The sequence below is a fragment of the Scyliorhinus canicula genome, chromosome 2 (assembly GCF_902713615.1).
Source record: "Scyliorhinus canicula chromosome 2, sScyCan1.1, whole genome shotgun sequence".
Classification (NCBI taxonomy): domain Eukaryota; kingdom Metazoa; phylum Chordata; class Chondrichthyes; order Carcharhiniformes; family Scyliorhinidae; genus Scyliorhinus; species Scyliorhinus canicula.
Genome location: NC_052147.1, coordinates 218,296,052 through 218,308,380, shown reverse-complemented (window position 1 = coordinate 218,308,380; position 12,329 = coordinate 218,296,052). Strand labels below are relative to the sequence as shown.

The 12,329-nt window shown below is 46.7% G+C and overlaps 1 protein-coding gene across 4 annotated transcripts in view; it reads right to left on the bottom strand.

Annotated features, from left to right (window-relative positions):
* gpd2 (glycerol-3-phosphate dehydrogenase 2 (mitochondrial)) overlaps nt 1-12,329 on the bottom strand; it is a 225,711-nt gene that overhangs the window by 27,919 nt on the left and 185,463 nt on the right. For all 4 annotated transcript variants that reach the window (XM_038789571.1, XM_038789572.1, XM_038789573.1 and 1 more), the window contains 2 exons: nt 9,048-9,192; nt 7,977-8,170 (listed from right to left, as the gene is read on the bottom strand). In XM_038789571.1, the coding sequence (XP_038645499.1) occupies nt 7,977-8,170; nt 9,048-9,192 (339 nt within the window). The remainder of the gene's footprint in view (nt 1-7,976; nt 8,171-9,047; nt 9,193-12,329) is intronic.

Below are 12,329 nucleotides of genomic sequence, written 5' to 3'. Positions count from 1 at the left end.
GGATTGGCTTCATTACGTAAGGAACAGGTTGAGGAAACAAGATGGCGCTGCAAGCAGCCACTTTGGAGGGTCCCAAAACAAAGGTAGACCCCGGAGTGCAGGGTCACACCCACGTGATGTACACACAGTTGGTGGCCATGTTGGGTCCACCTGGAAAAAGGGAAACCCTGGAGTACAGGGGCCCGGCCTCATGGTGAGAAAAAGGACGATGTTAACAGTGACAAGGACGATAACGGACCAAGGGCGATGGTACTTCATGGTCAGTGGTGTCCTGGGCGGGGTACAGGTAGTTCTGGTAAATGTGTATGCGCCCAACTGGGACAACACAGACTTCATAAAAAAGACCATGGGCGGGATTCTCCCATACCCGGCGGGGCGGGGGTTCCCGGCAGGGCGGAGTGGCGTGAACCACTCCGGTGTCGGCACGCCCCAAAGGTGCAGAATCCTCCGCAGCTTCAGGGGCAAGGCTGGCGCCGGAGCGGTTTGGTTGGCGTGGAACGCCTTTGGCACCACGCCAGCCGGGGCTGAAGGGACTCCGCCGGCCGACGAGAGTCCGCGCATGCGCAGGGGCGTAAGCGGCTGCTGACGTCATCCCTGTGCATGCGCAGGGGCGTTCACATACCCGTTGGCCATCGCGGAGAACCACACGGCCGGCGTATAGGGAAAGAGTGCTCCCATGGCACAGACCCGCCCACGGATTGGTGGGCCCTGATCACGGGCCAGGCCACCGTGGGGGCATTCCCTAGGGCCAGATCACACCACGCGCCCCCCAGGACCTGCCCACGCCGCCCGGTCCCGCCGGTAAGGGACCTAGTCTAATCTACGCCGGTGGGTGTGGCAAAGAACCAGCGGGACTTCGGAAATCCCCGACTCTTTGACACGCAGCGACTGATCAAGGGGAGCGACTTCAACTGCGTACAGGACCCACTGACGGACCAACCGAGTCTCAGATCAGGGAGAAGGACAGGCAAGGGTAGACAATTGGGAACATTCATGGAGCAGTGGACCCATGGCGGTTCTTACACCCCGGTGAGAAGGAATTCTCATTCTTTGCGCTGGTGCACAAAGTGTACTCACGGAGAAATCTTTGCAGTGGGAAAAATCGGTGTTTCCAGAATAGTAAGGGCGGAGTACTCCGCAATAGTTATCTCCAACCATGCTCCACATTACATGAATGCGAGGTTGGAGACGGGCTGCGCCCAGCGCCCCACATGGAGGCTGGACATGGACCTCTTGGTCGATAAGGCCTTCTGCCAGAAAACATCATGGGCCATAGGCGAGTACATTACTAATAACCAGAACAGGCAAGTCTCATCTCCCACATTCTGGGAGGCATTGAAGGCTGTGATTAGGGTAGAGATTATAGCCTACAAGGCGTGTAGAGACAGGGAAGAGAGGGCAGCCAGGCAACAATTGATCGACTCCATTCTGGAAAGTACTCCGAGGCCCCGACCATATAGTTTCTGGCGGAAAGGAAAAAGCTACTTTAACCTGCTATCCACCAGGAAAGCAGGGCACCAGCTTCGCTAGACACAGGGGACCTTCTATGAACACAGCGTAAAGGTGGCCGCCTACTGGCTCACCAGCTGAGAAAGTAGGCAGCCACGAGAGAGATAGTTCTGGTGAAGAATAGTTGAGGCAGACTGGTAACCGAATGTAAAGAGGTGAACCGAGCATTTGAGACCTTCCACCGGGAACTGTACACCTCCAAACCCCCAGACAGGGATGTGGGGATGAAACGGTTCCTCGATGGACTGGACATGCTAGTCGTAGAGGACGGCAGATGGGGGAAGCTGAAAGCAGCAATAGGAATGGGAAAGGTCAAGGAGAGCATTAGCTCCATGCAGGCGTGGAAGGCGCTGGGACCCGACAGATTCCCGGCAGACCTCTATAAAATAGTTGCACTGGCCCTTGGCCCCACACCAACGGGGCATGTTTGCAGACTTGCTAGCAAGGGGCACCCTTCCTCCAATGCTAACACAGGCCACGATAGCGCTGATACCCAAAAAAGACAAAGACCCAATGGGATGCGGATCATACTGACCCATTTCTCTGCTCAACATGGACGTGAAGATACTGGTGAAAGTTCTGGCCAAGGGACTGGAGAACTGCATACTGGAAATAGTTGCAGAGGACCAGACGGGCTTTGTCAAGGGTAGACAGCTAACTGCGAAAATTAGGTGGCTGCTGAATGAAATAAACTGAAAAATACCAATAAAAATATTTCAGAATGAAAATCAGTACTGTATTTTAAGCAGTAACAAAATTGAAACTGATGCTCTGCTGACAGCAGTCTACAGTACCGGTGGAAAAATATTCATGGTCAAAGTGATGTCATTTAAAATTAGACATGAAACAAAAAGGAGGCAGCATTTATACGCAGTTACTTACTGATTCACCAGGTCAGATTTTAGGTAGAATAATACAACATCCTTGTACACCCCCAATTTTTTTTTGGGATAATGCGACACATCAGATTACGGTAAATTTAATTTGACATGAAATGATCAGTCATTTAAAAAAAAGATTACAGTGTGACAGATGTAAGCAGGGTTGTGTTGTGAGATAATGGGATAAGAGGATTAATTCCACATGGAATGACATATTAGGCAACATTGACACATTTGCAGTAACAAGGTCTACGTGAGTTATTAACATTGACTAAGAAAATGATTTGCATAGGTGCAAATCAAAGATACACAAAAATCATTTATGCGGACCTTCAGTGATTCGTCATTGTTATCAGTTGTGATTTTTAAAAAATGAATAGGAAAGCATTGCTACCAACTTATTTCTATCATGTATCACTGATTTAGTGCAAAGACAATAAATTGGATTGGGTGACTTACAACACATCAGTATGCTTTTATATCATGCCTTATCACATGAAAACATCATAGAGGTGTACTTCACAATGAATTATTTCTGACATCGTTATGTAAGCACACTTGATCCAGGAGACAAAATTGTACAACCTAGAAACTGTGAAACTAAGCAGAATTTGTAGGGTCGCTACTGCATATCTGGAGATATTAACAGACTGCTAACTAAAACAACAAATGCTGACTTTGTTCAGAGACTTAAAAGGTCATTTCCAATTTTAAAAAATTAAGAGGGATGCAGATTGGATGCTAATAAAGGTTGAATTGTATATCCTAAGACCAAAATAAAAGGGAAATCTTCATGATCTGAATAGCCTTTAAACATGCATACTTTCTTGCATTTGATATTTCCCTGCTGTTGATTATACTGATGAATCATAACTTGTATTGCATGCAGGCCTTTGGGTGGTCTTCTATCAAAAAACAACTTTTGTTACAGCTTTGGATTACATCTGAACTTAGATCTTGAAATAGCGGGCAGGCAAAAATCGGAATTTCATGCACTGCATGTTTTCTTTTCTTTTCTCAACACCTTGCACTGGTACAAGTACAAATGCAATTATTTCCTTACACATGTATAAAGTTATAAATTGTGTTTAAGACCTGAGAAATAGGAGCCAGAGGAGACTATATAGCCCCTCAAGCCTGCTCCACCATTCGCTATGATCATGGTTCAGTTGGCTGGACAGCTGGCTTCGATGCTGAGCGAGGCCAGCAGCGCGGGTTCAATTCCCGTACCGGCTGAGGTTATTCATGAAGGCCCCGCCTTCTCAACCTTGCCCCTCTCCTGTGATGATCCTCAGGTTCAACCACCACCAGTGAGCTCCCTGTCTCAAAGGGGAAAGCAGCCTCTGGTCACCTGGGATCGTGGCGACTTTACTTTTACTGCCTTCCTAATGGTTTGGCATGCTTGTCTGCTTCCCTTCTACGTTCATCTCACACCTTTACAAAATATTCCGCTTTTCTATTCTTATACCAAAGCACATTCTACCCCACAACTTTTTTCATCTGCCACCTTGTTGCCCACTCACTTACCCTGCTGTTACTGGTGCTGTTGTTTTGAAGAAACATGAAAGCTCCACTGCAATAGGAGGAGGAGCAGATGCCTGGCACTCTGGGCAGGCCTGCCTCTCACTTCACGGATGCATGATGTGGAGATGCCGGCACAATAAGAAGTCTGACAACACCAGGTTAAAGTCCAACAGGTTTATTTGGAATCACGAGCTTCCGGAGCATAGCTCCTTCATCACGTGGGTCACAAATGCAGGCCTTGAGGTGCTACTGAAGGCTGATAGAGGCAAGTGATGCTATTTCCAGAAAGTGGCATAAGGAGTTCGCCCAGACAAACATAACAGATTAGGCGGAAGGTGACTGAAACTGTCTGCAGCAGAAGTAAAGTATGGAGGATCTGTGTGCAGCGCCACAAGCGGTTTAATGACTCGCTTTGCTCTTGTAAAGTAAGTGTAACGTGAAACCCTAATGACAGACTTTTCAGTGTGCAAGCTCCAGCAGGCATTTCACTTGAGGAGCCCGAGGGTGTATGCTGCTTCTGAACATGGTAGGAAAGCAAGCCCAGGGTACTTAGTGACCTCTCACTAATGCCCAAACCCCGAGTGTTGTCGAGGAGCTGGCAGCACTGATAAATGCATCTTATGTTAATGAGCTGCTGGCATTTATCAGAAAGGTCAGCATCTCTCTCTCTGTTTTATCATAACTCTTCAGAGAGGGCTTATATGGGTGGAGTGTCTATCATGGAGGAGACAGTGATGCTTTGTCAGGGTGATCCTGCAGGACCAAGTAGGGTACAGAGAGATGAGAAGACCTGGAGGAGAGGATGAAAAGGCGGTCACTGGTATCCTGCAAAGTTGCAATCGGCAACTCCCATCAGGTGTTGTGACCCCTGCCTAGTTATCCCATTGGCTGAGGGCCAGAGAAGCTTCTGGTAGGGCGTGAAAAGGGGGATAAGAAAGAGACATCCCGAGACCCTCCCCAGCGAAGACCCGATGCAGAGGCAACAGAGAAGACTCAACGGCTGAACAGAGAACGGATGGAAGAGGTACGTGAGACCTACCTTCGCAGACGAGGGCCCTGTGATGACGGAGGCTCAGAGGATTGGACCCCCCAGCTCGATCAAGTTCATCAGCCGGGGTCATTTTAGAATCTTGGCCAGACCATATTTGGGTTATTTTGGGAGGATAACTGTTTTATTGTGTTTGAAAATAAATTTGGGTTGAATTGTGAACCTGTGTTTGTCCTTTGTTCATCTTGCAAATAAGGGCACCTGGGTACAACATTTTACTAATAAACTGGTTGAAGTGTCTGTTAATTTACAGACAACACCAGCAAGATGAATCCTGACACATGCTATCACAGTCCATTGTTGATCCGACACAAGTGAAGTCGCTCAAGGCTGCAATAATTTTTTACAGCTTTTGGCAGGATATAGCAAGATGAAGTCTTCTGCTATTAGGGTACAAACACAGTTACCACGTGCCTAGATAGGCACAGTTGCCTGCAGCAATGATTCAGCGACTTGTCTAGCTAGGTTCTTCTTTGGCAGTACATACAATTCTGCAGGTATAGCCTCTGTTGCCTTTGTGCTTTGCATTCCTCTCCTTTACCCTCATGTCTGGGATTTAGCCACTTCCTCGGAGGATGCGGATTCTCATTGCAACTCGACCCAATCTCAGAAGAATGTAATCCCATGTCCAGCTGTTGCCTTGCTCAGCCCTCCACTCTTATGGCCCCCAATTCCTGGAGAGTTATAACCTTTCCACTATCCAAGCATGAACAGACTAGCCGCCCCGCTACCTCTGCTCCCTCGATGGCACCGACATGTCAGTGGCTGAGTGCACTCTCAGCCATACTTCCCTATTATAAACTCACCTAATTTCCTGGTGTACGTATGGGTTCCCTGCAGTGTACCACCTCCCTGCACCAGGGCTGTCCTTAATCCACTGTATAACCCACGGGCCACCAACACGTTGTTACAAGATCTACTGGTGACTTATCCAAATCAGGCATACCTTGCTGTCCTGTCCAAAACCAGCAGCAGAAGGAACAGTGTATCAAACTGGCACACTGCCCAGTGGTGCTAATGTTCCCACCCGCTCAGCTTCATCCACCTCATCAGGGTCTACACCTCCTGTTCATGGTGTTCACCAGGGGTTTGAAATGGGGTTTCGGCTTTTCATCATGCATATACAAGGTTTGGATAAAGGAGAGAGAATTAGAAGAGAGAATTATGCTCAAAATATTGCAGATGACACAAAGATAGGAGACACGGTCAGTAGTTCAGATGAGAACAGAAATCTACAAAAGGACATAGAAAGACTGAATGGGCAAAACCAAGGCAGATGGAGTTCTACGTGGATAAGTAAGTGGTAATCTACATTTGATCAGTGAAGGACAAATCAAAACATTTTCTCAATGGTAATGATGAGGAACTGCACGATCAAAGGGATTTAAGTGTCCAGGTACACTAATCAGTAAATCTGGTATGAGATGTACGAGAAAAGGCAAATGTAATGTTGGCCTCTATTTAAAGGAGGTAGGAATTCAAAAATCAAAATGTGAGCACAGCTCTGTTTTCAGAACTCCTTGTTCCGGTGTGTGGAATCAGCTGATTTGGCATGAACAAAGTTCCATGATCCAGTTGGTTCACTTTCTCACCGATTAGAAGCTTGAATCTGAAGTCAGAAAACAGGTTGAATTTCACATTTGCTCCATTTAGCTATGAAATTGAGCTACGAATTCTAACTTGTACATCAGGGAATTAGAACGCCAACTCTGCATGCGACTGTTGCTTCCATACTGATCGATCTTCCTAAAATGAGGCATTCATCATATCGTGAGAGTATTGAACTGCATTCATAAAGCATACTACCAGAAATAACAGCTCTTGTCGCACTATAATTAAACTGCTGGAACGTGTTCCAAGTCTCTCGGATTGGGTATGACTGGCATAAACGTCTGTAGGATAACATGAGCCTGTAGCAGATTGATATGGCCCACACAGTTTGTTTAAGGAATATAAGCCTATCTATAAATATTGTCAATTTCTGAAGTTTAAAACTATTGATTTGTGAAAAGGCTCTTGTAATGCAAAACTTTTGACTCCACAGAAAATGTAGACACAGCCTCACTAATGTTTAAACCGTTCAAATAGACTTCGGAGCTTACAATTCTGAAAAGTACCTTTCTGCATCAAATGATTGATATGTTGATGGGGGTTTTCTGTCACTTACAATATGCTGAATCCAGGGTACACATCATCAACTGTTACAACCACCAATACTTGCAATGCTTTTTTCTACTGTGATTACACACTGTAATTCCCTTTTCTTCCATGTACTGAATGATCTGTTGAGCTGCTTGCAGAAAAATACTTTTCACTGTACCTCGGTACACGTGACAATAAACAAATCCAATCCAATCCAATCCAATGAATGACGATCAGTCTAAGGTCGCATGGTATATGTGAAAGAATGGTGCTCCTACCATCTTCTCAGGGAGATGAGAGATAGCTAGTAAATGCTGGCTGCTGGCAACACCCGCATAATACATTTTTTTAGAATGCCTGAAGTAAGTCTTTAAAGGCAGATTGCGACGTGCTTCGTTACCAGCAGCATTGAAGAGAAAATGGGGAGGAGATCCATTGTATCAGGTCCTGTCTCCACAACAGTGCCCGAAAGATCAAAGGACTCACCAAGAGGGTAGAGGGAGGCTTGCGCCAGCAGTAAGCGCAGACCCTGAGCAAGCAACATCATGAGATAGAAGGGGCCTTTCCAAATAACCTCTTCACTGTCCTCTCTCCATTTGGGGTGTCCCAATGGAACCTGGTAGTGGAGCTTATCCTGGGATACTTTGCAAAGCAGATGCTGATGTGCTGGAATGTTAAACTAATACGTGGCAGCAATACCCATCATGCTTTCCAAAATAAAGAGTAAATATACCATCCACTGCTTGAAATCTACATTCTAATCTCTCCACAAATTTAGCTTTTGAATATGTTAATACTGCCTCTGCTCTAAATAAATACTTTTTTCTGTTTGGTATACAGATTTTAAGATTACTTAAAATTCACCAATTTACCTTCAACATCAGAGTTCAGGTAATTCCTTATTTCACTGAGAATGAAGTTAATTTCCTCCTCATGGGGTATGGGCTTAGACGTAACCTCTGTTGGAGTGTCAGTGGTTCCTGCAATGACCACTTTCTCCCACGGTAAGAAAAATATAACTCGGCCATCACTAGTTGCAGGGTCAAGCAATCCCATAGATTCAGGGCTGTGAGGAAAAATGATAACTTTATTAGTAAAACCTACTCCCTGTTTTAAAAGCATCCAATCTACGTACTGTCATAAAACACCGAGTCTAATTAGCTCTCAGAAATGTGCTCACCACTCCTTGCATTGACTAAGGTCTAAGGTCGCAAACAGCATAATGACTACAGAAAGTACAACTACATGGCAGGTTCTACCAATGTTTTACCAATGTGTTCAAAAAATAATTAAAATCCATAGTTAGCTGCCTCATGCACAGACGTTATCATTTACCCAAATAATTGCTTAAACAGAACAATTAACAATTTTCTAGAACATGGTTTTCCGCTTTATTCCCATTTGGAGAAAAACAAAAGCTCAAGTACCATAATTTGCTGCAACTCAACTGACGTATGCTTACCTACCTTAAATAGCAAATTGTTTCAAATCCCAGTACTAAAACAAACAACAGAATTCCCCTTCCTATCTCCATTCCAGTCATTATCCACCTTCTGCATAAAGTATCTTCTGAATGTGGTCTGTGAATGTGGACCCCAAACTTGCCCTTCTTAATCTTGAACTGTCCTATCTTCTACTCCTCTCCTGATGTATCTAAAATGATTGCAGAAGATGCAGTTAAAGGCAGGAGTACTGACTCATCTAAAAACCAGCTGAATGCTGTAAAAGGGAGATTCTATATAATGCAGGGAAGCATAAGTCAGTTGAGTTGCAGCAAATTATGGTACTTGTGCTTTTGTTTTTAGCCAAATGGGAATAAAAGGGAAAAAACATGTTCTAGAAAAGTGTTAATTGTTCTGCTTCTTCCAACAGTGGGGTAATTGAACCACAAGTGTGTGAGGTTTCTTTTGGACTTTTGTTCCCCTAGTAATATATTTGGTTACCTATAATAACCAGGCAAGACAATGTGCACACCAGAGCTAGGCCGACAAATCTTTTCCACCGTCTCATCATCCATTTGACGCAATGAATCTGTGAAAGGTCCTGTAGCATTGATAACACATTTGGCTTTCACATCAAAAAATTCATCTGTAAAAGAAAGGAACACCAATCAGGGAACCATCTGTCCCTTCAGAATCATACTTCTGAAGTATTGGCTTCTTGGTGAACAAATCACTACAGCTAAATGGATGAAATTATTTCAGAACAATCTACAAATATAGAAATGATAAATACCAAATACTTGGGGCAGGATTCTCTGAAATCGAGGCAGAGAAATCCGCCAACCCGCAAATGCGTGGGGGACGTCCTCAATGCGCCGGCCCCGACGCAACATGGCGTGGGTGTTCAGGGGTCAGCCGCCTAATAAAATAGGGCCGGGGCTGGAGAGGCCAGCCCGCCGATCGGTGAGCCCCGATCGTGGGCCAGACCCCATCGGAGGCCCCCCCGGTGAAGGAACGCCTCTCCCCCCCCCCCCCCCCCCCCCCACATGCCGCCCCCCGCCCCCCGACCGTATACGCAGAGTTCCCACCGGCTGCGAGCAGGTGTGAACGGCGCTGGCGGGACTCTGCCGTTTCAGGGCGGCCGCTCGGCCCATCAAGGCCGGAGAATCGGCGGCCCGGCCGCAGATAGCGGCCCACGACCGGCGGCACGCCAGACGCGCCGGTGCAAATGGTGCGATTCTCCGCTGCTCGGAGAATCGCCTGCCGGCGTCGGACCGGTGCCAGACAGGCACCACGGGCAAAAATGGCGCAAACGGCAATTCTCCCATATGGCGTGGCATGGGAGAATCCCACCCTTTATCTCTGCATTTTGAAACAAAATACTTTGGGGGGAGATCTTCCGGCTATTCATGCCGATGGTGCACCCTCGCCACAGGTTTCTCGGCGGCATGGGGTGGATTCAATGGGAAATCCCATTAGTGGCGGGGCCAGAAGATCCCACCACCGACAAATGCACCACAAGGAGGCCAGAGAATCACGTCCACAATTTTAAATTTGCTTCATAAAATTATCAGAAAGTATATCTTTTAACAGGTGGACCATTTTATGACATAATGCACAAAATCAATGATCCATGTACACCTGTGCATTATAATTAATATTTTATTAACGCTCAAACTTTAGGAGATCGAACTGCATGCAGCATCTAGGCAATTCTAATTCTTTGCCAGGCAGAGTTGTTCTATTCAATGAGTTGGGCGACTTTCCACCCGAAGGTAAACTTCAATTGAGAATTCTCAGAGAAAGATGAAGAGTCACCAACATGTTAATTTGGGAAATTCAAACTTCCAGTTCACGGCCGAAAGAATGACGTATCAAGAATTTTCATTTTAAAAATTAAACTGTAACAAATGACGAAAATAAATTAAATTAAAGCAAAATACTGCGAATGCTGGAAATCAGAAATAAAAGCAGAAAAGGCCGGATAAACTCCACAGGTTTGGCAGTACTTGTGGAAAGGGAAACAGAGTTAACGTTTCCAGTCTGTATGGCTCTGCTTCAGAGCTGAAGAAGGATAGAAACGCGAAGGGTTATACAATTGGGAAATGGGGTGGGGAAAGCGGAGTGCTCCTGGTGGATAGCAAATTTGTAAGTCACAGTTCGTATGTGCACAAATGTGTTGCCACAAGTCTGTTAAAGCTTTGGTAGTAATCCTGATCCAGTTTCCTGGAAGTAAGACTTTAGTCCAGATTGAAAAACATTTTTGCTCAGGGGCCACCTTTGCATTTTTTCCTTAACTCAAGGGGCTGATGAGCAAATTTTGGAAAGGTAAGGTTTGGAACAACAATAAACTGAATTTCAAAAAGAAAGTTGATGCATTAAGATAAGCAATATCTGAGTAGAAGTAAAGCAATGTCAGAACAATAAAAAGTAATTCATAAAATATTGACCAGTGTGTGAAAGGGTCAGTGTGCGTGTATTGGCTTACTCAGTCTCAGGTGGCTAACTCACTCACACTCTCACACACACCATCTCCCTCACTCACACACACACACTCTCCCTCACTCACACACACACACAGGCTCCCTCACTCACACACACACACCATCTCCCTCACACACACACTCTCCCTAACACAAACACACTCACTCACGCTCCCCCATACACACACACACACACTCTCGCTCCCCCATACACACACACACTCTCGCTCCCCCATACACACACACTCTCGCTCCCCCATACACACACACTCACTCTCGCTCCCCCATACACACACACACACACTCTCGCACCCCCATACACACACTCACTCTCGCTTCCCCATACACACACACACTCTCGCTCCCCCATACACACACACTCTCGCTCCCCCATACACACACTCACTCTCGCTCCCCCATACACACTCACTCTCGCCCCCCCATACACACACTCACTCTCGCTCCCCCATACACACTCACTCTCGCTCCCCCATACACACTCACTCTCACTCCCCCATACACACACTCTCCCTAACACAAACACACTCACTCTCGCTCCCCCATACACACTCACTCTCGCTCCCCCATACACACACACTCTCGCTCCCCATACACACACACTCACTCTCGCTCCCCCATACACACACACACACACTCTCTCGCACCCCCATACACACACTCACTCTCGCTTCCCCATACACACACACACTCTCGCTCCCCCATACACACACACTCTCGCTCCCCCATACACACACTCACTCTCGCTCCCCCATACACACTCACTCTCACCCCCCCATACACACACTCACTCTCGCTCCCCCATACACACTCACTCTCGCTCCCCCATACACACTCACTCTCACTCCCCCATTCACACACACACACTCTCCCTAACACAAACACACTCACTCACGCTCCCCCATACACACACACTCTCGCTCCCCCATACACACTCACTCTCGCTCCCCCATACACACTCACTCTCACTCCCCCATACACACACACACTCTCGCTCCCCCATACACACATTCACTCTCGCTCCCCCATACACACTCACTCTCGCTCCCCCATACACACTCACTCTCGCTCCCCCATACACACACTCTCGCTCCCCCATACACACTCACTCTCGCTCCCCCATACACACTCACTCTCGCCCCCCCATACACACTCACTCTCGCCCCCCCATACACACTCACTCTCGCTCCCCCATACACACTCACTCTCGCTCCCCCATACACACTCACTCTCACTCCCCCATACACACACACACACTCTCCCTAACACAAACACACTCACT